Source organism: Trichoderma camerunense (assembly GCF_050948025.1).
Source record: "Trichoderma camerunense strain CBS 138272 chromosome Unknown V8C40scaffold_8, whole genome shotgun sequence".
Classification (NCBI taxonomy): Eukaryota; Fungi; Ascomycota; class Sordariomycetes; order Hypocreales; family Hypocreaceae; genus Trichoderma; species Trichoderma camerunense.
The window spans coordinates 16356-37322 of NW_028145362.1; the positions used below are offsets into that span (position 1 = coordinate 16356).

A 20967-nucleotide genomic window follows, 5' to 3' on the forward strand; every position below is an offset into this window, starting at 1 on the left:
TTTCCATGACATCCGCAAATCCACCATAGAGCAGACAGTTAACGTGCGCGAGTTGTTAGAGATAGGCATCACCCCAGAGCTTATTCATTGATGCCAGAGTTTATTTCTCCCACATCGTTGTTGACGCCTAACTGCTAAAACCCACTAGGGGAAAAAAAGGTCGCAGATGGATCCCTGATGCGTGCAGATGCAAAGGGACCTGGAATTGATTCTAGGCATCTAAACAGTGTGTATGGATGATCCTTGGAGGAGTTAGGCATCGCCTTAGATAGGGGTCCTCGGAATAGCATCTTCTCGATTCATTTGGTGTTTTACAGTTGTATAAGCGTCTTAGAGAGAACTCGATGCCGCAGCAATGACCTGTAAATGACAGCACAACAAAGCGGTGATGCACCGTGCCTGAAAATATCCGCCTTACTGTGCACTAGGCGCTCAGGGCGTCTGCTCTGCACCGTCTTCGTTAGCGGAGCGCCCAGCCAGCGCCCAGCCAACGCCCGCCAACCGCTGTTAACGGCTAGCGCACCCCATACAGTGCCAACAGGTATCCGCCCGGACCCAACTGGCTGCACTCCGCCAGCTCCAGCGCTCCCCCCCGGCCAAACTCCCCCCAAGACAGAGTTTGACTGCCCTCGCACCGACCGGCGACACGCTCAACCGGCCAGAAGATCCGTCAAAACGGCCACCACCACGCAATTTCCATCGCCGTGCATCTCGAGCCTCATCTCAGACGACGTCTCTGGCTATCCTCCGACATCCGTTTCGCCTGCAAACGGATGTCGCTCCCGCCGATGCTATGACGGAGGTCGGCCACACCGATCTATCGAGGCTGCTTCAATCCAAGCGAAACGAGTTCAAGTGAGTTGATGCTTAATCGAAAGAGCGGATTTTTCCGATTCCAACGAGGTACTTTAAGCCCATACTGACCGCCGACAGTGCAATCGTGACATCGCGGAAGAGGAAACTTCGCGAGCTCTTCGCTGTCACGACTCAGGTCGAGGGCCTACCGCAAGATGCCTTCGCGAACCCCGACGCGCCGGCAACTACCGCTGCGGAATGGCAGTTTCTTCAGACCAGTGAAATATTACAGTTCGTATCCCTATTTTAAATTTTTCTTATCGAAAAATCCGAAGCATCATCGTTTCATCCAAGCGGTCGCGTCGTCGCGTCTGAACTATAACCCAAGGTCATTTCGGTGGCTGACTTTTGAATAGAGGCAAGACGTTGAACGAACAGGTTATCCCAGCGCGGCCGTTACTTTCCGTAGATACCTTGAAGCGTTTGCTTGTCAAATCGTTGCAAGAAACAGCCGTGCACTCTCCCGCACCCCCTACTCCGACCGTTGCATCTGCCAAAATCAAAGGAGTTGCGGTATCTGTCCCGACAAACGAGTTGCGACAACCTCTTGGCTTCATATCGAACGAGTCGATCCCTGCGCCTCCCGAAGACAGTAGCAAACCTTTGAATAAAGCAACGAAACCTACACCGACCCCGTCTGTTCAGAATATCAACAATGTATCACATCCTGCCGGAGCCAATTCAGGCTTTGCGCACGCCAAGCCTGCTACTACGCCTCCAGTCCCTGCGCCCGCAACGAACGAGCCGAAGCACGCTGAGCAAGTGATTAATGGAGCGGCGAGTAAGGATGCTTCATCTGAACGAAGGCCGGCACAGGTTTCATTTCCTCCAGGAATCAAGGGATCGCCATCGAGGGAATCCGGTGATTTGGCGACAGCAGGGCCAGCAAAAGGCGCAGATGTTGGTGACGATGGCAGTGTAATCGACAAGTCTCAATCGACCCAGGCTGGGCGTAACCAAGAACTCTCCATCAAGGTCCCCCACGCGGTATCCAAGATTTCCGATGCGCTTTCCTCTCCAGGTTCGACGGCACCCAGCGCAACGACGCCCGGAAACCATGACGTCTCAGCGGATACCAGCCCTGAGCATGATGCTCCTCAGTATATCGACGACAGGATAGATCGGGATGTTGATGAAAAGGAGGAGCAAGGTGATGAGGTGCAAGATGGTGCAAGTGCTGAGGCGGGAATGGGGACAGATATTACGAAGCCGGAACAAGATAAGGCCGACTCCAAAGTTACCAGACTGGATGAAGATCAGCTTCTTCAAGAGTCTATCCGATCAAGTGCTGCGGCTGCAAGCCCAGAGCCCGTAAAGTTTCAGAGTGGACTCAATGCTACGACCGCTGTTATCAACACCACTGAGGAGGCTAAACCTACCACTCTGGCAAATCTAGAAGCCCCCACAGACGCCAAAGTTTCTTCGACGCCAGCTACCAAGGCGGCTGAGGAAGTTCCAGATAGCCAAGAAGAAACTCCAGAACGCATGGACGTGGATCCAATCCAGGCCACAGGATCGGAAAATGTCGAATTACCTGCAGCTCAACCACCTACTCGCCCTCCTCCAGCCTCTACTAGCGTATCGCCTGTTGTTACTAAACCAACACCGCCCAAGGAATATGCAGCACCCGAGAGAGCGGTTACTAGAGTTTCGTCTGGGGCCATGAGACTGAAGTCCGTGTCTGAAATAGTAGGAGAGATCCCGCGAGCCAATAGTACAGCAGAACGAAATGCAACGAAGGCACCACAAAACCAGCTTACTCCCATGACGTCCACGCCTCAATCACCGCCTCCAAGACCTAAAAGCACAGGCAGGAGAGACAGGCCAAAAGGCCATGTCTCTACTGTGTTATTTGGTAAACAGCCGAAGCAAATGGAGGAGAAGGCCCTGGTTCCTGGCCAGAAGGAAACGATTCAGGCATCTGATGATTACTATACTCCACTCTTCATCCAGAATTTCACAGGAGCTACCAACTGGATGCAACCTATCGAAAAGATCTTGTTCCATGCGAATAAGACTATCGCTACCCCTGACGCTTACCTTGCGATTCAAGATCACCAGGCGTGTAAAGTTCTGCGTAGGGTGTACCACCTTCAGCAGCACGACAAATGGTCTTTGAGGCAGCCAAAGCGATGTCCTGAGCCGACTCGCCCACCATCTCATTTAGATGTGCTATTCCAGGAGATGAAATGGATGCGGACTGATTTCCGAGAAGAGAGAAAGTGGAAAATGGCTGCGGCCAAGAATATCGCCTATGCTTGTGCGGAATGGATTGAATCAACTCCCGAAGAGCGCAAGGCTTTACAAGTCGCCGCGTTCATCCCTCCGCTCCGGACGAACGATGTCACAATGGGCGATGCCGATGCCGACAGCGCCGAGAGCCACCCCACCCCAGACCTCATTACGGAAGACGCAGATTCGCCCCAGAATTCAGACCATCTTGGTGAAGAAGACTATCCCGAAACTGTTGCGCCATCTGCCATTTTTGCTCTACAGGAAGAGGATGTGGTCTTTGCGCTGCGACGGACGCCTGCTTCAGATAAGCTGCTGGAGGAGCTGCCATTGTACGGCGCTCCCCTGAAGATTCCACGCTTTGAGCTCACAGGGCCAGAATACGACCCTGATGCTCAGTGGAGACGACCTGCTCTACCTCTGAGCAAGTATGTCGAAGGAGAAATGAAGCTTCTATCGGATGGCCCTCCGCGGAAGCGCAGTCGGTATAATTATCGTGATGACGAATCCGAAGACGAAAAGGAGAGTCCGTTTGATGCAGATGCGCTCGCACACAATGTCCAGCTTCCACCACAAAGCTCCGAGGTTGCTCTTTTCGCCCCAGAATCGAAGCACATCCGTGATCGACTGCACGCTGGTCACCAGTTCCGGCCGCCATCTGAACATCCTATGCCTCTACAGAGCTTTTATGAATGCCGTAACCCGTCCCAGTGGACTGTAGTTGAAGATGATGAGCTTCGCAGCCTAGTTCGCGAATATTCATACAACTGGTCTCTCATCTCCAACCTATTGTTTACTAAATCTCTATTTGCGTCAGGGGCAGAAAGAAGAACTCCGTGGGAGTGTTTCGAACGGTGGATCAATTTGGAGGGCCTCCCAGCTGATATGCAGAAGACCCAGTATTTCAAGGCTTACAACAGTAGGATTGAGGCTGCTCAGCGTGTCATTGCTCAGCAAAATCAGCTCGCGGCACAGCGAGCTTCTCAAGATGGAGGCGCAGTAACACCAATACGACGAAGACAATCTACTCCGCTCAGAGTGGAGAGACGGCGAAACCAAAAGCATCTGACCCTCATTGATGCCATGAGGAAGCTGGCGAAGAAGAGGGAGACTACAATGCAGAAGCAGCAACATTCTGCGGCTCAGAACGCTGCGAAGAAGGTGAATGATACAATGGCTCAACGACCGGTCAAGACACCTAGGGATTACAGCCTGCTGCGATGGGAGCGTGACCAGGCTCTGGCTGAAAAGATGGCGCTATATGCGCAGCGGCAGGAAGCCCAGAGGAGGGTAAGTAACCATTCATTTTGGTATTGTTCGGTCTGATCATATGCTAACGTACTCCGTTCAGGCTACCCTCCAGGCCAGAGCCCAAGCTCAGTCCGCCCAGTTGGCCGCCGCACCAGGTGCAGCAGCCCCGGCTGGTCAAACCCCCGGGCTTCCTGCAGCGGTTTCCAATGGCGTGAATGGCGTCGTCAACCGAGCGGCTGTTCCCAATCAACTCGCCGTTGCGGCAGCAGCCGCTGCAGCAGTAGCAGCACAGGGTCGAGCACGGATGCCCATGCAGGCCCCTGCGAACGGTATGGAAGGCATCAACGCTCAAGCCCAGATGGGCGGTAATCTCGCTCCACCGGCGCAAATGAGCGGCATCCCACAAGCTCAATTGCAGGCTTTGCAAGCGATGCAAGCCCAACATCGGATGCAGATGCCTGGTCAGCAACCTGATGCCAGCATGATGATGCGTGCACAGCGTATCTCAGAGCAGCAACGGGCGGCAGTCCAGATTCAGCATGCGCAGCAGCAAGGGGGCGTTGTTGGAACTCCTGCTCAACAAGCACAAGCAGCCTCATCGCCCGCTATGCGAAACGGAGTCCCTGCCATCGCCCAACAGGCCGCCTTTATGAATAATGCCCAGGCTATGATGGCCTCGTTCAACGCGACGGCCGGTCATGCTTCTGGGGCTGCAAATGGTCTACATATGCCCACTCTTGCCAACGGCACATCTCCCGGCCCTCGACTGCCAACGCAGATCCCTCCTACCATCGCTGTACAAATAAACTCTTTGGAAGCGCAGTTCAGGAGCAAGAATCCCAACCTTTCACCTGAACAACTCCGCCACCTTGCTACTGAACATTTAACCAGAGCTATGATGGCACAGCGGCAAAGCGCCATGAATGCTGCTGCCGGTGGACAGACTGGCATCGCTACTAGTATTACTGCTACGGCCAGTCCTCATCAATATGCCGCTCTGCTCAGACAGCAACAGCAGCAGCAGCAAGCTCAGGCCCAAGCACAAGCGCAACAGGCGCAAGCCCAAGCTCAGGCTCAGGCTCAGGCCCAGGCCCAGGCCCAGCAGCATCAGGCCCAGCACTCGCAGCCGACGCCAACACCGACTCCGACGCCGACACCGCAGCAGCAGCAGCATCAACAGCAACAGCAGCGACCTCAGCAGGTGCCTCAGTTGCAACAGGCTCAGCAGCAAGTTCAGACACAGCAATCACCAGCGCAAGTGCAACAGCAGCAGCAGCAAAGACCGCAACCTCAGCCACCACAGCAATCACAGGCCCAACTTCAAGCGCAGGCCCAGGCCCAAGCCCAGGCCCAAGCTCAAACTCAAGTACAGCAAGTTCAGTCTCAGTCGCAACCCCAAGCCTCTCCTCAACTACCAGCACACCCTCCGGCTGGAAGTCCTGCACCTGTTCAGCGTCAAGCCAGTGGAAGCGCAACCCCTTCCGCAGGCAAGTAAACAACTAGCGATTCTGCATTTTGTCCTGCGGCATTCGTTTTCTTATTGTAATGCAAATGGCTCACGTGGTTATTGATTCCTTTTCACACGTCTTTTTCGTTCGACGGGAATTTTTCGTCAGGGCAAAAATGGGAGGTGTTTAAGCGGGAAAGGGAGGTTTGGGCTGGTTTACACTTTTTAACGTTAGATGCCTTTTTCATTTTTTTTTCTCCAACCCCCCTTCTATCTGTTATAATGTGGGCTTTAACAATGCGGGTTTTTGGAACTCTTTCTTCATTTTTTCTTCACTCAAGTCTCCTCTCTTATGCTAGAACAGGGGGTTCGCAAGGATAGTTTTTTTTCTCCCGGCTGTTTTGCGAAAGGCAGGAAGAACAAAAACAACAACAAAAAAGGAATGTGCTATGGAAAGCGGGCAAGGCGGGCGGCAAACCAATTGTAGAGAAATGTACATAGCTTCTTCTATTTCGTCGTTTCAGAGACAACATTGGCGGGCATACACACAGTTGGAGAAGAATATTGTCCGAGGAACCCATAAAAAGGGGGTTTTGGCTCGGGGCAATGGTGGAAATGTCGTATGCAGAGAATCAAGTTTCTGGGGTGACCAGCTGGGGCCCCTGATTTATGTTGTCAAAATCTGTTTGTTTTTTTGTTTTGTTGTCTACGTGATGTATGAAATGGTATGAGCAACGATTAATTAAGTAATGGGTCAACGAGGGATCATTGATGAAGGAATGAAGGAATAATGCAGTAATGGGTCGTGAGGAGTCATTAATGAAGAAATGAAGGAATAATGCAAGGGAAATTTCATCCATTCTATTATGTTCATCAAAATTTAAAACGCCGGGTATGATATGTATACATCATATACTTCCCAAGAGTAACAAAGAAAAACAGATAATTAAACCCCCCCCCAAGAATAGACGCCTCATCTATTGCATGCCTTCCTCCTACACGGACCCTGCTCCACCGCCTCTACTGTCATTCCCATGAAGTAATAGATGCGGCTTGATGAAATCATCGTCCAACTGTTTAAACAAGCTAGCTGGATCTTCCGCTGAGAGTAACTGCCGAATGGCGCCCGTGGCGGTAATCGGAGTATTAGACGATGATGGTTCAGCCGGGCTCATGAAGGCACTGCCTTCACCTGATGGCGGGTTAGGACTAACTGGCGCTCGGGGAGAGCGGCGATTTGCAGGGGGCGGCAGGTCTGAGATGTCAATGTCGCTGCCAATATCGGAATCGTCGGTATTGCTGCGCAGCAGATCGGCTCGCTCGGTTTCGGTAGGATTGCGGATCGAATTCTTGCGGCTCAGGCTGTTCGGCCGGACGCCCGTATGCGGTGACGAGGTACCAGATACGTAGGCTGCAGAATTGTCTGTAGGAGCGCTGAGGTTGTTCAAAGCGACAGTGCCGTTGCCGTTGCGACGAGGGTTGTAGCCAATGGCGGACCCGGAGCGCTTGACCTGAATGCCAGTACCAAACGACTCAATGTCAAACTCGTCATCACTATCAATCTCCTCGACTACTCCTGTACGGATACCAAGAATCTCTAGCATACGAGCCGTGGTACCGCCAAAGATGATGACAGTTAGGACCACCACAACCAAGACCGTGGCTCGAAGGGCATATGAGTTTTCACCCGTAAGAAGGGCTGCCAGTGCAACACCGACAGCACCGCGAAGACCGGCCCAAAACAGCATGGCTTGGTAGTTGTAGGGAAGCTCGTCACCGACTTCCAGGCCTCTCCTCCTCGCGCGGTAGCGAATAAACCAGTTGATAGCCTTTGAAAGAGGGAAAACGGCGACCCAACGAGCAGCGCATACAGCGCAAATAGTGACAATAATGAGAGGAGGCTCAAACTGCAGAGCATTATCGGTGAAGAGTGCCAAGCCCAGGTAGATGAAGATGAAATTCTCAGACAACTGCGACATGACTTGGAAGATGAACTTGGTGGTGAGTTGAGTACGTCTTGACATGTTAAAGTAGGCATAATGTTTCAGCGTGATACCACAGAAGAGCAGCGACACGATACCTATATAATGATTAGACTTATCCACGGCACAGCGAATAAGGGAATCTTACCAGAAGCGTGAATACTATGTGAAAAGAAGTAGGTGGCATATGCGATCAAGATAATCAAACAGCTTTCAATCTTGGGGAATCTTCGCACATAGGTAAACTTGAGCAAAAGAGCCGTGCCAATGCCGACGATCATACCGATGAGCATACTGCCAAAGAAGATGAGCAAGAACATGCCGATACCATCAAAGAAGCTAATAATGCCGTAGTTGGCCTTGCCCTCGCTCTTTTTGATATATTGCGCGGTTTCGAAAATGACAATGGCGATGGCGTCATTGAGGATGGATTCGCCAAAGATGATGGTGTAGAGCTTGGGGTCAACCTTGTACGTGTTGAAAATAGCCAGAATAGTAACGGGGTCGGTGGCAGAGAGAGTTGCGCCGACGGAGATGGCATCGACCAGACTCAATTTCAAGGATCCAGGGACCAAGTTGAATACCCACAAGATCAGCCCTATGACCATGGCGGAAAGAAAGGTACCGGCGAATGCGAACGTCAAGATAGTACCGATATTACGGAAGAAATTGGCCTGGTGCAACTCATATCCGGACGATAGAATAATGGGAGGTAGGAGGAGGTTGAAGAAGATCTGGTAGTCGAAGCTGATGAGGTTTCGGATGGAATCGCCCGAGCTGATGAGTAGAATAAGGCCAACCACCATGCCTGTGAAATTAGACAACATTAGCGCAAGTCTTTTGGTTCGGAAGAAGGGTATTCGAACCTGCAAAGATAGAAATGACTGTCTCGTGGATAGCAGTCACCTTCTTCTGCTGGAGAAAGTAGCTTGTGAAGAAGGCGATGATGAGCAGCATGATTGAGATGAAGATGGCTCTGGCTGCGAAGAATTCCTTTTCGCCGACATCATCTGAATATGACCAACTGTTAGCAATCGTTTCCCTCTTTTTCTGTTTCCTTGTCCATCTTTCCCCATGTTCCCTCTCTTGGTCTTCTTATTCATCGCGGGAGGTATTACCTTCGGGATCGCCCTCTTCTTCCTCTCGCCCTATACGTTGAACCGGTCAGCTTGTCCAGAGCAGCAATTTTACAGCGCGATATTTCCGCAAGACATACGTAGCAGATGAAAGCCTAAATTGGCCAGCTCGTGGGCGGCCATGGTGGCCATGGCGTGGGATGTCGAGGTCCGATGCGGACACGATCGAGGTGGGATTCGGATTCGTTAGATGGAAATGGTGGAGCATGCGCGAGCCTTGCGGCGCAAGCGAGACGATGCGGGCATGGAATCGCAGGCCGGAAAACAGAGTCGCGACGGTAGCAAATCGAGGGACGGACCAGCGGCGATGAGGCTGCAGTTGGCGGAGGAGAGTTGCAGTGCTCGGGCTAGAAATCCAGCGAGGACTGTGTGAACATGTGCCAAATCCAAGTCCGGAGTTTGGCTGCGGTTGTTTATTGCAGTACAGTAATACCGTGTTATGCAGGTGCCTGGTTGATAGCGATCTAGTAGCGCTCTAAGCCCTGTAATTGGGCGTGGTTAGTGGATCGCTGATGACGAGGCCGCAACCAGGACATGCATGTACACACTCTGTACTTTACGGAGGAGGCTGCCGGCAATATGGACACTATTGAATACTAATCCCGTCAATACAGATGAATAGAAAAATAAGACTGCTAGAAGAGATCAAAATTGATGCCGCGTGGCCTCATCACCCATTAGCCATTCTGCAGGGCAGGGCACCAATTACAAAGCATCTCAGCGGTTCAACGTGCTACAAGTGCCAGGGCCAAGACGGGAAGACGGAAGACGGAGGATGGATCGCCGTCCGTGTCATTTTATCGCTGCAGGGCGGGTTTGTCGCTATACCTTGCAATGTACTTGTAGTTGAGGCCCAAGAAATAGCTGAATTGAATACAATCCTTTTCATATAAATGCGTTTTGACGTGAGTATTATCAGGTCTGATGAAAGGGAAAATTAGTATGTATGTATTCTTGGCATGGGGTATTTCTTACACGGCAGACTTGGCAAAGATATCGACCAACATGATACATGTACTAATCACTGTCTCATATCACTTCCCCTGGTTTGTATCAGCCTGATATGAGCCTATTCAACCAACGGATGCATATGAGAAATCCAACAAATAACAGCAACTCAATTACAGTCATGTCAGCCCATTTTCCAGCGTCTCTTCTCTCTTTGGCGGGGCTCTTCGGGGCAGCAGCGCGGGGTGGGGAGAAGCTCTCCGGGGGCGGCTCGCTAGAACAAAGACGGCCTTTCACCGGCCTCTGATCCTCCCCATAAGCACATGCATCGTCCATGATCCAACGTCTCTCAACCTCTCCACGATCTGCTGCTCTGCTTTGCGAATCTCGGCTCTACACGCCACATGATATGATATAGAGCCGACCATGTACCACCTTGCCAAGGGCCTCTATCTCCTCGCAACAAGCAAAGAAGGTGAGCACAGCACAGCCTGGCCTCGCTCGTCTCTCCCCTCTACACCCACGGCTAACCAAGACTCCCCCAGAATACTCCGTCATCCTCCTCGGTCTCGACAATGCCGGCAAGACGACTTTCCACGAGCAGGTCAAATCCATGTACCTCCCCAATGCCCCCGAACCAAAACTCAAGACCGTCCCCACCGTTGGCCAGAACGTCTCGACGATAACCCTGCCCGACATGTACCTCAAGCTCTGGGACGTCGGCGGCCAGCACTCCCTCCGCAAGCTGTGGCAGAGTTACTACGCCAGCTGCCACGCCATCGTCTTCATCATCGACAGCACGGACATTGGCGACGGCGACCTGGCGCATGAGAACACGGGCCGGCTGGACGAGTGCAGGCTGGTGCTGGAAGACGTGCTGCAGCACTCGGAGACGGAGGGCGTGCCGCTCCTGATATTGGCGAATAAGCAGGATAGAGAGGACTGCGTCGAGACGATACGCATCAAGGAAGGACTCGTGAAGAGGGTTATGGAGGGCGAGAAGGGCGCTGCCATTCGCGACTCGCGCGTGTTGGCCATGAGTGCGCTGACGGGCGAGGGTGTGCGAGAAGCAATCGACTGGGTGCGTTCGAGAGTCCAGTGGAACAAGGAGTCACGGCCACCTGTCATGAGGTAGCCGCAGATGGACAAAGCGTTGTATATGGGTTACAGACAAAACGAGCGTCGGGTGGTGTTCTGAGGCGTTTTTGGTTGGATAGATATGGGTCGCTTATGCTCTTTCATCTGGTTGCCAGCAAAGCGAAAGCTGAGTGTAATCCATCAGCGAAATTGTATTATTTATGTTGTAATTCATTAGAGGGAGAATCCTTTATCGGGGTATCATGCATTTTGCTTTCCTGATTTTTTTTATCCTTCTTAGTTAACGTATATAGGTAGATCACATTAATTGCCCCCTTTGGCATTTTGTCTTCATCTCTCATTCTCCGCAGACAGCTCAGCCATCAGGCCACCCTTGTCTCTCCTCTTGGCATCCTCCGCCAGTTTCCTGTCCACCAAGTCCGTAAATTCTTTTACTTTTGCCAATGCCATCTGAGCACACTGTATGATCAACGTAGCCTCTATAGGCTTGCCTCCGAGTTTTGAAATCTGACATATCTCGCCGTGCTTGTTCAGACTGAATGTGCAGCTTCCCACCCGCAGCTGCTCCTCCAGCCATGTAGTGTCCACCAAGACTATCTCGCCGTCCTCGCCGAAGAAATCAAACGTCGTGCAGAATGGTGAATGCAGCCAGCTCAGCGGGACAGGTTCACGCTCCGCAGGTGTGTAGATAGTGAGCGTCTCGCCTTCCATGCTGGTATCGGGCTTCCGAAAGTGCCTCAGCGCAGCCACGACGGCGAAGCATGAGCTGTCGATAAGGTTGCCATCGGCAGATAGAACGTGGAGATCGACTCTGACGGACCAGCACTTTTGCCCGGCGACGAGGCAGAGCGACTCTGTATCCAGGGCTCCCGATCTCCGGATGGTCTTTTCCAGGAGTCTGGCGAGCAAGACTTCGGTTTCAGTGGGACGGTTGACTTCAAACGAAGGGGCTACCATGGGGCCGAGCTCTGAAGTGATTTGAAAGATGCCATCAAAGGGCCGATCAGGGAACGGGACTGTGACTTCCGCTGATACTTTGGCCAGTACTCTGAGCATAGAATGTTAGAAATGATGGTTCTAGCTTTACTTCGCAGTGTAAGATATGTCGGATATGAATTGAACCTACCTTGTCTTCCCCAGCTTTACATCTGCCACTCCATAGTCATCGCCAAAGCTGAGTTCCAGAGATCTGAATTGGTCGAGTTTTCGGCCGTCTAATCTCAACCCTTCGCTAATAGCCTGGAGGGTAAAAGTCCGCTCGCTTAATGATGGTTCCGCTTCTCGGGGCATGATGAATTAATATTTCTTGATTTTTTAGAGGAAAGAAAAACCATGCAATTTGCTTTTCTGTTTCTCGTCAAGAGTGAGTTCGATGGTATGAAGCTCTCAGTGAGAGTGCAGAACGCCACTGAAAAATTCTGCCGGGCGGTGTGCATAAAGTTGCATGCGTCTAAGCTGGTGCCGCGACTTCGATCAACGACACACGCGCCTGGCTATTACCGATTCTCCATTCTATTCCAATCTGCTGCTTCAGCGTCTTTTGTTCTGCAAATCTTGACAAGATGACTACCGCTCATAGACCTACTTTCGATCCCGTAAGAAACCACCTCTCTGAATGCAAATGACATCGACAATGCTAATCGCACCTCTTAGGCTCGTGGCAAAGAGGCCCTGCGAGGCCCTGCCTACCACCAGCGACTCCTACCAGCACACACCCAGCTCAAGTACCGAAAGGCGGGACAAGGCGGCGATGCTGACGAGGAGCCCACGCGCGACCTCGCTGCGGAACTTCTTGCGGCTGAGGCAGCCCACTTCAAGAAGAAGAACGGCGGCGTCTTGGCCCCTGAGGATGACGAGGAGGGAGATGTAGAAATGACCTCCGCCCGAGGAGAGAAGAGGTCGCAGTCTGCCAACGGCGAAGAAGAAGAGGATCTCGAGGCAAAGCGAAGGAGGATATTGGAGGAGAGCAGAGATATCGACGCAGATGACGACAGTGAAGAGGAGGAAGATAGCGACGAGGACGAGGACAGCGATGACGACGAAGATGCAGAGCTGCAACGAGAACTGGAGAGAGTACGAAGAGAGCGTGAGGAGAAGAAGAAGAAAGAGGAGGAGGAACGGGCGAGAGAAGAGCAGGAGGCCCGAGAAAGAGACATTGCGCTCGGCAACCCTCTCCTCAACAAGCAGGATTTCACGATGAAGCGCCGATGGGACGATGATGTCGTGTTCAAGAATCAGGCCAGGGGGACAGAAGACAAGAACAAGAAGAAGGAGTTTGTGAATGTGAGTCTCTCTCTGCTGATTTTATTTGCTTGGCATTTCATTTAAAGTCATTAACAACTTTCTCCCTTTAGGACATGTTACGTTCTGATTTCCATAGACGGTTCATGAGCAAATATGTTCGGTAATGATGGGAGCGATTCGGCAATATTCAGGATTAGCGACGGGCAAGATTTTTCTATTTTTTTTCTATTTCTTTTTCTTCTAGAGGACGATAGACGCCATCATCATAATGAATCACAAAGCCTCTATGGCGACATTACATCTCTTTTCATCTATTGACAACAACACATGCTCCCCTCTCAGTGCTTTTCTTCCGCAAGCAGCCTTCCCTCCATCTCTTCAAAGGCGCCCAAAACCTTGCCATACTTTTGATATGTGCCCTCCCGATATCCAATGTCCACCTTTTCGATTGAGCCCTCCTCCGTCCACCGCTTGCCAATCAGCTCGTCAAACGTCTCGCCATCGTTCCGCTCCAGAGCCCAGCACGCCTTGTACGCACCTCCTAGGGCGCAAGCGTTACCTCCGACATCGAGTTTATAGACGCCGTCTGCGCCGCCGAGGACGTCGCCCAGTACTCGTGTGATGGCCGGGTTCAGGGATCCGCCGCCTACGAGGTAGATGCGACGGGGCTGCGCAGGGAGGCCATCGCGTGGGCTGTGAACAAGCTTCTGTGAGCGGAGACGCATGGAAAGAGCCTGTGATTCGACAATGGCACGAGCATCAGCTTCTTTAGACCATCCTTCGGGGGATTCCTTCAAGTCGGTGCCGTCGCCATTACAGGTGAAACGCCAGGTCCCAGCACGGATATTAGGCACCGTCTCTCGAAGGTAAAAGTACAGGCCAATCTTTGCTCGGTCACCTTCACTGTCCACGCCCAGGGGCTTCGTTTCCAGCACGGCCTTGTTGAAATTCTCCCAGCCTGTCGCACCACCTTCAGGCTTGGGCAGGGTGTCGCGGACTTTTTCACGGGCAAGACCGCCATTTTTGTAGCACAGCATAAACATGTAGTTACCGGGTGTTGTAGGGTGGTTGAAAAAGTGATACGACTCGTCCGGCTTATACGTAGGCGTGTTCATAAGGAAAGTAGTTGACGTGCCAAGCGAGACAATGGCATCAAGAGGACGCAAGGGCAGCGCAAGGATGGTCGCCGGGTTGTCGCCGGTAAAGGAGACGATCTGGCAATCCGTGCTGAAGCCGTACTTGTTGACAAAGTAGGGCGAGATGGAGCCCATAGAGCCGCCGCCGTCCATGCGAGGCTCGCCGAGCTTCTGGCGCAGATCGGCCACACCGGCCGGCCCGGCGGAGAGGGCGAGCAGACGCTCGCTCCAGGTCTGATTGGGGATGTCCCAGAGGTTCATGCCGCAGACGTCGCTGACGTCGAGGGGGGCGATGGAGCCCATGAGCACGGAGGCGAGCCATGAGGAGACGAGGGAGATTCGCTTTGAGTTTGCGTAGACTTCTGGCAGGACTCGTCTGATTCTCATGATTTGGAGTCCGGTGAATCTCTGTTTATAATCAGCCTCACATGACGATCAAGGAGAGACGGGGGGGAGAGGGAGCATGACACAACTTACATGATGGGCACCGCTGCCCGTAACCTCAGCCAATGTCTCCCTATTTCCCAACTCAGCATCAAAAGCAACCAACTCATCCTGCGTGCTATGATCCTGCCAATTCGGCGCAAACTCATGCGCCAGCGCCTTATCCAGCTGCTCAACCAGCGATTTGCTTGCATCCAACCCACTCAACAGCTCCTCCGCACTCGCACTCCAAAATACACTCCCATGCTGCTGGCCAGAACCACTAATACCCTTGATGTGGCTCATGGGCACGGGCATCGCCTTGGCCAGACGCTCCAGCACCAGGTCGAGCGACTCCAGCCAGAGGGCGACGGGGGCAAACACCTCGCCCGTCTGCTCGCGCACGTGGACGCCCTTGTGGATGCCATACTTGGGGCCAAAGTCTTGGTCAAAGTCGACTTTGGCTTCGGCGACGCCTTTGAGGTTGGAGTTGACGACGATGGCTGAAGGAGGGTAGGTTTTTGTGTTAGTTTTGCGGCCTTTTGAACGGTGTTTTCTTCATTCGAGAGGGGACGAACCCTTGAGTTGCTGGGTGGAAAGGTCAAAGCCCAGGTAAAGGGGCCCGTTTTCGGCACTCATGTTCACAAAATCGATGTCTTTGAAACTTCCGTATGTTGCTTATCCAATGCTTCGTGGTTCCTCACCACTTATGTCTTCGTACAAGATCTTGTAGTGATGAGGGGTCTATAAATGGTTATAATATAGCTCAGACCTTCAATATCGCCAAGCCAATTCACCACAAGCTAACGCAGAGCAACACCCTTTCAACAATTCAAAATAAGCTTGAAAAGCGTTTAAACGGGCTTTGGCCCAGCTTTATGGGAGCGACGAAGCTGTCAGACGTAATAGTTACACCACCCCAAAGCTGCCCTGACATACGCGCGCTTAAACACAATTCCCCATATATGCCTGGAAATAGTTCCATTCTTCTAGTTTTCTCGGGCGATTAGGCTAAAGTACATGGAGTAAGGATTTGCGGATGGGTATGACACAATTTAGCCACCTTGGACTATACACCATGATCCTCTTTTTTTTTTTTTGTCTTTTTTTTCAACTTTGGTTCATCATGGGATAGAATTGTCTTGAGCCGTGGTCGAAAAGTGCTTGGAGAAGAGGAGATGTGGATGTGGATTATAGAGGGGTTCATGGTATCGGCAATTTAGCCTAAATAGAGCCTTGTTACTGCTACTTTGGGGCGCTGCTAGCAAGCGGCATCTTGGCCCATGGGTCTATGTATACAATACTTGGGTCAAGAACGATACTGCAGTGCTATATTGCTCTTGTCCATCCACAATATTCTCGACCTTGCTTCTCATCTCAAGCCGTGATTGCCATGCAATAGAGCAAGCCATGCAAGTAAACTTGAGGAACAAGGTATATATAGAGTGCCATCGTTCATCTAAATATTCTCGTTCACCCCATTGCCTTTGCATGCACCAATTTGAGCACTAATGTACTTCCCACTCACCCTGGTCACGAACCATCAACATCATCAGACGGCCAAGATAACGGCCTGACTGCGGAGCCGGAACCAGACCCGGAGCAATGCCGGAGCAAGGAACTACGGAATATTCGCATGGGAGATCGGAGCCGGGGCCTCTGCGGGCCTTGGCGAAGCAATAGCCGTGTGTAAATCAAGTCTAGTACTACCTTGACCCTATCTACCTAGTCTAGGATTTATACAGAAAATGGAAAATCAATGCCAAAGGAAAACAAGGGTGCTGCCGTCTCTAATGTTTGTGCTTGTGGTCGTGATCGTGCTCTTCCTCCTCTTGCTCTGATTCTTCCGAGACACTTGCCCGGGCGCTGCCTGGGATGAATTCGTCGAATCGCTTGTTGACCTCTGCATCTCGCGATACAAAGCGCACGCGGATTCGCTTCACGCCGCGCACCTTGCCTCCCACCTGAGTGCGCACCGCATCTTCCAGGTCCTTCACGTCGTCGATTGTCCATGCGCCGGGCACTGCCATCTCCAGGTCGACCAGGTAATTGGGGCCAGATTTGGTCCCGGTGATATCCCGCAGTTCGGCTCGGTGGCCTTCGCTGACGTTTGCAATTGCTCGATGCGCGTGCTTGCGAATTGATGCCTTGACTTCGTCATCGAGGCTTTGGTCAATTAGCTCCAGGAAGGCGGATTTCGTGTTACCCAGGCCGGCATGGAGGACCATGGCGGAAATGAGAAGACCGCCGACGGGATCCAGCCAGGCGGCGTTTTCAATGACATTGGCCCCGACAATCGCAAAGAGCGTCACGATACCTGTCAAACTGTCGATGCGATGATGGATGGCGTTGGAGGCGAGGACAGACGACTTGCGTTCGCGCGCAACCTTCATGGCTGTAGAAATCGCGTGTTAGAAGACAGGTTCACTACAGAGGAGGAGGGATAGATGGCAATCAGTCTACATACTGGCTTGGTATAGCCATTCCTTGATCAGAATGGTGCCCGCTGCCAGCCACGCAGCGTGTAAGCTGGGGATGCCGAGATCCGCGTGACTATGCGAGTGAGAGTGTCCATGTCCATGCCCGACGTGTTCCAACACATGATGAGCAGCTTCCGGGTTCCAATGGCCGTAAAGTGTCACAGCGCTCTCGAAGCCCATGTAGAAGCCGCCCACAATCAGCATGCCCGACACGCCGAGCGCGCCCAGGCTCTCAACCTTGCCAAAGCCCAGGGGAAATCGGTCGGTCGGCGACTTAAGGCTCCACGACACCGTGGCCAGGGTCAGGATGTCCGAGGCCAGATCGGCGATGCTGTGCCAGGCGTCGGCAATCATGGCCTTGGAGTTGAAGGCCCAGCCGCCAATGAACTTTGCAATGGCCATGCTGAGGTTGCTGAGCAGGCCGATGCGGGTGATGCGCACGCCGGGGTCGTTCTTGTCCGTCGACATCAGGAAGGTGTTGTCGTGGTGATGGTGATGGCCAAACAAGCCGTGGCTGTGGCCGTGACCGTGACCGTGATCGTGTCCATGGTCGTGATCGTGATCGTGATCGTGGTTGTGCTGGTCGCGTGCCTGGCGAGCGGCGCCCATGATGAAGGGCAGCGAGCGGATGCGGCCGCGGAAGACGGGGCAGATGTGAAGCACGGCGCTGCGAGAGGTCAAGGTGTCGGCCAGGGCAAGATGGCAATTGGACGAGGCCGACAGCGAGAAGGGCGGCACAATCGGGGGCGAGGACAGCGTTTGTAGCAGCCGGCGCGAAGGTTCAATGTGATGTGTCCTCTTGAGCTGGCTAAATGTGGTGGACGAGACCGTGCCTGGCGGATATAATTTGAGACTGGCAGCCCCGGACCAGCGCACGGCCAGGCCCGTGGAGCGCCTGGCCTGGGCAGACATACAGCGTCTGTTTCAGCCTGTGAGCCGCGCGAGGGAATGCTGAGGGAGAGGGACGATGCGCCAGAGACAATGGCGGCTCTCTACGGGATTATCGGCCAGCTGGATGCAGACATGAGAGTTTTCCTTCTGTCACTTGCTCCAGGACCCGGATTGCGCTGCATTGCGTGCGGCTGGGGAGTTGCGCGAAAAGAAGTTGAAGAGCGGGAGAAATGACCGGGTCCGTGGTCCGGAGACCGAGTTCGCCGGTCAGGCCACTGCAACTGAACTGCTGCAGGATTGATCAACAGGTGCTGCATCGGGATGGATTGATGGGATTTGGTGGATGTACCTCGGGGCTTAGTTCCGATGTTGGGGGGCTGCTGAGGATCATCTTCAGGCGGCTCCAGGCACTGTTGGTGCTGCTTGGGGCGCTGAAGCTGGGCGCCGGTCCACTGAAGGCGCTGAAGAGGGTACTTTCATGGAGTCTGTGCTATTTGATCTTCTTGCACATCAAGGTGTTCGGAGCTGCCCGTTGATGTAATGGTGCGTCACTCTTTGTCAGCAGCCATGATCGGGGTGCATCAACTCCGTTGCGCCTAGATCGGACGAAGTGTTTAGATAATCACGGAGCTGGATTGATTCCATCTTTGCAGACTGGCCAGGTACATGATTTTGCCTTCAACCAGTGAGCACTGGGAACGCATTTATTCAACCTTACTTGCCAAGCTTGCTTACACGCCGCCTACAATACGAGACTGCTAGGTACCTGACCTTAGTAGTATCTCACAGCTACCTAACGCGAGATCGCCCTGCCCAACGAAGTATCGAGAATCAGTTCGATCGACTGCTACCGCGGCATTCTCTTGGATATATACCTCTCTCCAGGCCGAAAAAAACTGTCTCCACGACATTGATGCCAATTGGCACCAGCACTTTCCAATGAGGAAACCATTGATGCGAATCCCTTATACTGACATTCTCCCGTCGCCAACAATCATCCCTGCCTCGGCTCATTCCCTCCAAGGTGCTCTCGCCGCCCTCCACAACTTCTTCGCAGCACCTCCACCTAATCAGCTGCCTCACTCTACCGTTGTTCTCACAGGCGCCGGATTGTCGGTGGCATCTGGGCTGGCCGACTACCGAGGCCCCAATGGCACGTATCGAGTGAATAAGACGTATCGTCCCATCTACTACAACGAGTTTGTACAGAATCACGAGGCTCGCAAGAGGTACTGGGCTAGGAGTTTTCTTGGATGGTCTAGTCTTCTCAAGGCAAAGCCCAACTCCGGGCACTATGCAATCAGAGATTTAGGACAGTTGGGCCTAATAAGTGCTGTCATTACGCAGAATGTCGATTCCTTCCACCCTATAGCCCATCCCCAAATCCCTTCGCTCGAGCTCCATGGCTATCTAAGGTCGACCAAGTGCACCACCTGCCACACTGAATATTCACGCGAAGAGTTCCAGCATCACCTTGCCCGGCTGAATCCTCGCTGGGCAGCTCTTCTGGAAGAGGCGCTGGCATCGGGAGCTCTTGACACAGAGGATCCTGAGGAAAAGAAGTTCAGAGGGTTGAAAGTCAACCCCGATGGCGATGTTGACTTTCCCGATGCACCTTATACCACGTTTAGGTACCCTCCCTGTCCTCGATGCTTGGCCGACCCCCCTATCAAGGCAGAGGGCTACAGACATACAGTTAGGGCCGACAGTGACGGTGCATTCATTCTTCCAAGCTCAGCCGGTGTGTTGAAGCCAAATGTTGTCATGTTTGGCGAGAACATTCCCACTCACGTCCGAACTGCGGCCGAGGATGCCGTCGATAACGCCGGCAAGCTTCTTGTCCTCGGGACATCGCTTGCCACCTATTCGGCATGGAGATTGGCTAAAAGGGCCAAAGAGAGGGGCATGCCCATTGCCATCGTCAACATGGGTGGCGTGAGGGGGGAAGATCAATTCTTCGAAGATGTAGATCCTAAGCAGGCCGGCGAACGAGCCGTCAGGGTTGAGGTGTCGACAGACGATCTTCTCCCAACTCTGGTATCTCAGCTTCGCCAGAGGCTCGCATCTAGCCCGCATCCTCACGATACCGCACTTCCCAACGATCTGCGAGAAAATTCGTCCATCTTCAAAGATATGCTCTCTTAGACATCTGTAGATAATATTTGCGCTGCGTCATAGACCATGATTCAGAAGAAGTTTCCAAAACTGGCCGTCTTCGTCTTCACAGGAGCTTCGGGTTGGACCTGCTGAGCGCTGCTTTCGAGTTGGCTCGTCATCTTCGCCTGAGATTCCGTCTGCTTCTGCTTGGGTTGCTTCTCGGGGTTCCGGGATGCCTCGTCTCGCTCAATGGCTTGCAGCACTTGAATCATATGTCAGCCACCTGACTGTAATACACAGATAGAGCCGTTACCGGGATTACTCACCCTCTTCCCATTCTGTTTCTTTCTGGGCATCTCCAGTTCCCAGAAGTTTTTCTACATCTACGTCCTCTCCATTCTGTATGCGCTGGACCACTTCTCGAAGCTGGGCAATTCTTAGTGCCGACTGTCGCATGTATCGTTCTGTCTGATTCCGCAGCGCAATCATCTGGATTGACATGGATCCGATAAACAGGAACATGACAATGAAATAGGTGGCCGGGTTCCATTCCTTCTTCGCCTTGGCCTTCAGCTTGTTGCGGTTCGCCTTGCGCATCGGCTTGGGTATAAGAGACCTCCAAAAAGATCCTTCCACGACGGTGTATGGCGCTGTGCTGGAAAATCGCAGTCCTAGGCTTGCACGTGCAACGTTGTTTGCAGCAATGGCCGCCATGCTTTGCCTGCCGGCGTGCAGCAAAAGCCGTTG

General features: G+C 52.7%; 9 protein-coding genes across 9 annotated transcripts; 4 read left to right on the forward strand and 5 right to left on the reverse strand.

The window, feature by feature from the left end:
• Window positions 1-793: 793 nt before the first annotated feature.
• V8C40DRAFT_265255 (uncharacterized protein) lies at window positions 794-5833 on the forward strand (the record flags this gene model as incomplete). The annotated part of the gene is made up of 4 exons (XM_083219637.1): window positions 794-855; window positions 934-1086; window positions 1212-4377; window positions 4439-5833. The coding sequence occupies 4 exons, from the start codon at window positions 794-796 to the stop codon at window positions 5831-5833; spliced, it is 4776 nt and encodes a 1591-aa protein (XP_083073421.1).
• A 677-nt stretch (window positions 5834-6510) lies between these two features.
• On the reverse strand, window positions 6511-9620 carry V8C40DRAFT_243480 (bifunctional K:H/Na:H antiporter NHX1). The gene is made up of 5 exons (XM_083215450.1): window positions 8984-9620; window positions 8886-8915; window positions 8634-8777; window positions 7916-8575; window positions 6511-7865 (listed from the first exon to the last, which is right to left on the reverse strand). Exons 1-5 carry the CDS (start codon window positions 9033-9035, stop codon window positions 6781-6783), a joined length of 1971 nt encoding a protein of 656 aa, XP_083073422.1. The 5' UTR covers window positions 9036-9620; the 3' UTR covers window positions 6511-6780.
• A 140-nt stretch (window positions 9621-9760) lies between these two features.
• V8C40DRAFT_243482 (Arf family GTPase ARL3) lies at window positions 9761-11282 on the forward strand. Its single transcript, XM_083215451.1, has 2 exons — window positions 9761-10326; window positions 10397-11282. The coding sequence occupies exons 1-2, from the start codon at window positions 10278-10280 to the stop codon at window positions 10984-10986; spliced, it is 639 nt and encodes a 212-aa protein (XP_083073423.1). The 5' UTR covers window positions 9761-10277; the 3' UTR covers window positions 10987-11282.
• V8C40DRAFT_243485 (exosome non-catalytic core subunit RRP45) lies at window positions 11183-12303 on the reverse strand. Its single transcript, XM_083215452.1, has 2 exons — window positions 12076-12303; window positions 11183-11997 (listed from the first exon to the last, which is right to left on the reverse strand). Exons 1-2 carry the CDS (start codon window positions 12237-12239, stop codon window positions 11280-11282), a joined length of 882 nt encoding a protein of 293 aa, XP_083073424.1. The 5' UTR covers window positions 12240-12303; the 3' UTR covers window positions 11183-11279.
• A 137-nt stretch (window positions 12304-12440) lies between these two features.
• V8C40DRAFT_243487 (Pre-mRNA-splicing factor Cwf15/Cwc15) lies at window positions 12441-13503 on the forward strand. Its single transcript, XM_083215453.1, has 3 exons — window positions 12441-12544; window positions 12603-13232; window positions 13304-13503. Exons 1-3 carry the CDS (start codon window positions 12512-12514, stop codon window positions 13355-13357), a joined length of 717 nt encoding a protein of 238 aa, XP_083073425.1. The 5' UTR covers window positions 12441-12511; the 3' UTR covers window positions 13358-13503.
• On the reverse strand, window positions 13394-15905 carry V8C40DRAFT_243489 (xylulokinase). Its single transcript, XM_083215454.1, has 3 exons — window positions 15331-15905; window positions 14807-15255; window positions 13394-14737 (listed from the first exon to the last, which is right to left on the reverse strand). Exons 1-3 carry the CDS (start codon window positions 15389-15391, stop codon window positions 13532-13534), a joined length of 1716 nt encoding a protein of 571 aa, XP_083073426.1. The 5' UTR covers window positions 15392-15905; the 3' UTR covers window positions 13394-13531.
• A 485-nt stretch (window positions 15906-16390) lies between these two features.
• V8C40DRAFT_243491 (cation efflux family-domain-containing protein) lies at window positions 16391-17841 on the reverse strand (the record flags this gene model as incomplete). The annotated part of the gene is made up of 2 exons (XM_083215455.1): window positions 16391-17147; window positions 17220-17841. The coding sequence occupies 2 exons, from the start codon at window positions 17839-17841 to the stop codon at window positions 16543-16545; spliced, it is 1227 nt and encodes a 408-aa protein (XP_083073427.1). The 3' UTR covers window positions 16391-16542.
• Window positions 17842-18680: 839 nt separating this feature from the next.
• V8C40DRAFT_243493 (DHS-like NAD/FAD-binding domain-containing protein) lies at window positions 18681-20545 on the forward strand. The gene has a single exon (XM_083215456.1). The coding sequence runs from the start codon at window positions 19063-19065 to the stop codon at window positions 20266-20268; it is 1206 nt and encodes a 401-aa protein (XP_083073428.1). The 5' UTR covers window positions 18681-19062; the 3' UTR covers window positions 20269-20545.
• Window positions 20310-20934, reverse strand: V8C40DRAFT_265263 (DUF5321 domain-containing protein; the record flags this gene model as incomplete). The annotated part of the gene is made up of 2 exons (XM_083219638.1): window positions 20310-20482; window positions 20547-20934. 2 exons carry the CDS (start codon window positions 20932-20934, stop codon window positions 20310-20312), a joined length of 561 nt encoding a protein of 186 aa, XP_083073429.1.
• Window positions 20935-20967: the final 33 nt, after the last annotated feature.

Coding starts and splice junctions, on each gene's coding strand:
- V8C40DRAFT_243485 (XM_083215452.1), bottom strand. CDS start 12,239: ATGCCCCGAGAAGCGGAACCATCATTAAGCGAGCGGACTTTTACCCTC. Junction 11,998..12,075: donor GTAAAGCTGGGGAAGACAAG/GTAGGTTCAATT, acceptor TTCTATGCTCAG/AGTACTGGCCAAAGTATCAG.
- V8C40DRAFT_243482 (XM_083215451.1), top strand. CDS start 10,278: ATGTACCACCTTGCCAAGGGCCTCTATCTCCTCGCAACAAGCAAAGAA. Junction 10,327..10,396: donor CCTCGCAACAAGCAAAGAAG/GTGAGCACAGCA, acceptor AGACTCCCCCAG/AATACTCCGTCATCCTCCTC.
- V8C40DRAFT_243480 (XM_083215450.1), bottom strand. CDS start 9,035: ATGGCCACCATGGCCGCCCACGAGCTGGCCAATTTAGGCTTTCATCTG. Junction 8,778..8,885: donor AGAAGAGGGCGATCCCGAAG/GTAATACCTCCC, acceptor GGTCATATTCAG/ATGATGTCGGCGAAAAGGAA. Junction 8,576..8,633: donor AGTCATTTCTATCTTTGCAG/GTTCGAATACCC, acceptor CTAATTTCACAG/GCATGGTGGTTGGCCTTATT.
- V8C40DRAFT_243493 (XM_083215456.1), top strand. CDS start 19,063: ATGAGGAAACCATTGATGCGAATCCCTTATACTGACATTCTCCCGTCG.
- V8C40DRAFT_243487 (XM_083215453.1), top strand. CDS start 12,512: ATGACTACCGCTCATAGACCTACTTTCGATCCC. Junction 12,545..12,602: donor ATAGACCTACTTTCGATCCC/GTAAGAAACCAC, acceptor CGCACCTCTTAG/GCTCGTGGCAAAGAGGCCCT. Junction 13,233..13,303: donor AGAAGAAGGAGTTTGTGAAT/GTGAGTCTCTCT, acceptor TTCTCCCTTTAG/GACATGTTACGTTCTGATTT.
- V8C40DRAFT_243489 (XM_083215454.1), bottom strand. CDS start 15,391: ATGAGTGCCGAAAACGGGCCCCTTTACCTGGGCTTTGACCTTTCCACC. Junction 15,256..15,330: donor TTCCACCCAGCAACTCAAGG/GTTCGTCCCCTC, acceptor ACCCTCCTTCAG/CCATCGTCGTCAACTCCAAC. Junction 14,738..14,806: donor CGGGCAGCGGTGCCCATCAT/GTAAGTTGTGTC, acceptor GATTATAAACAG/AGATTCACCGGACTCCAAAT.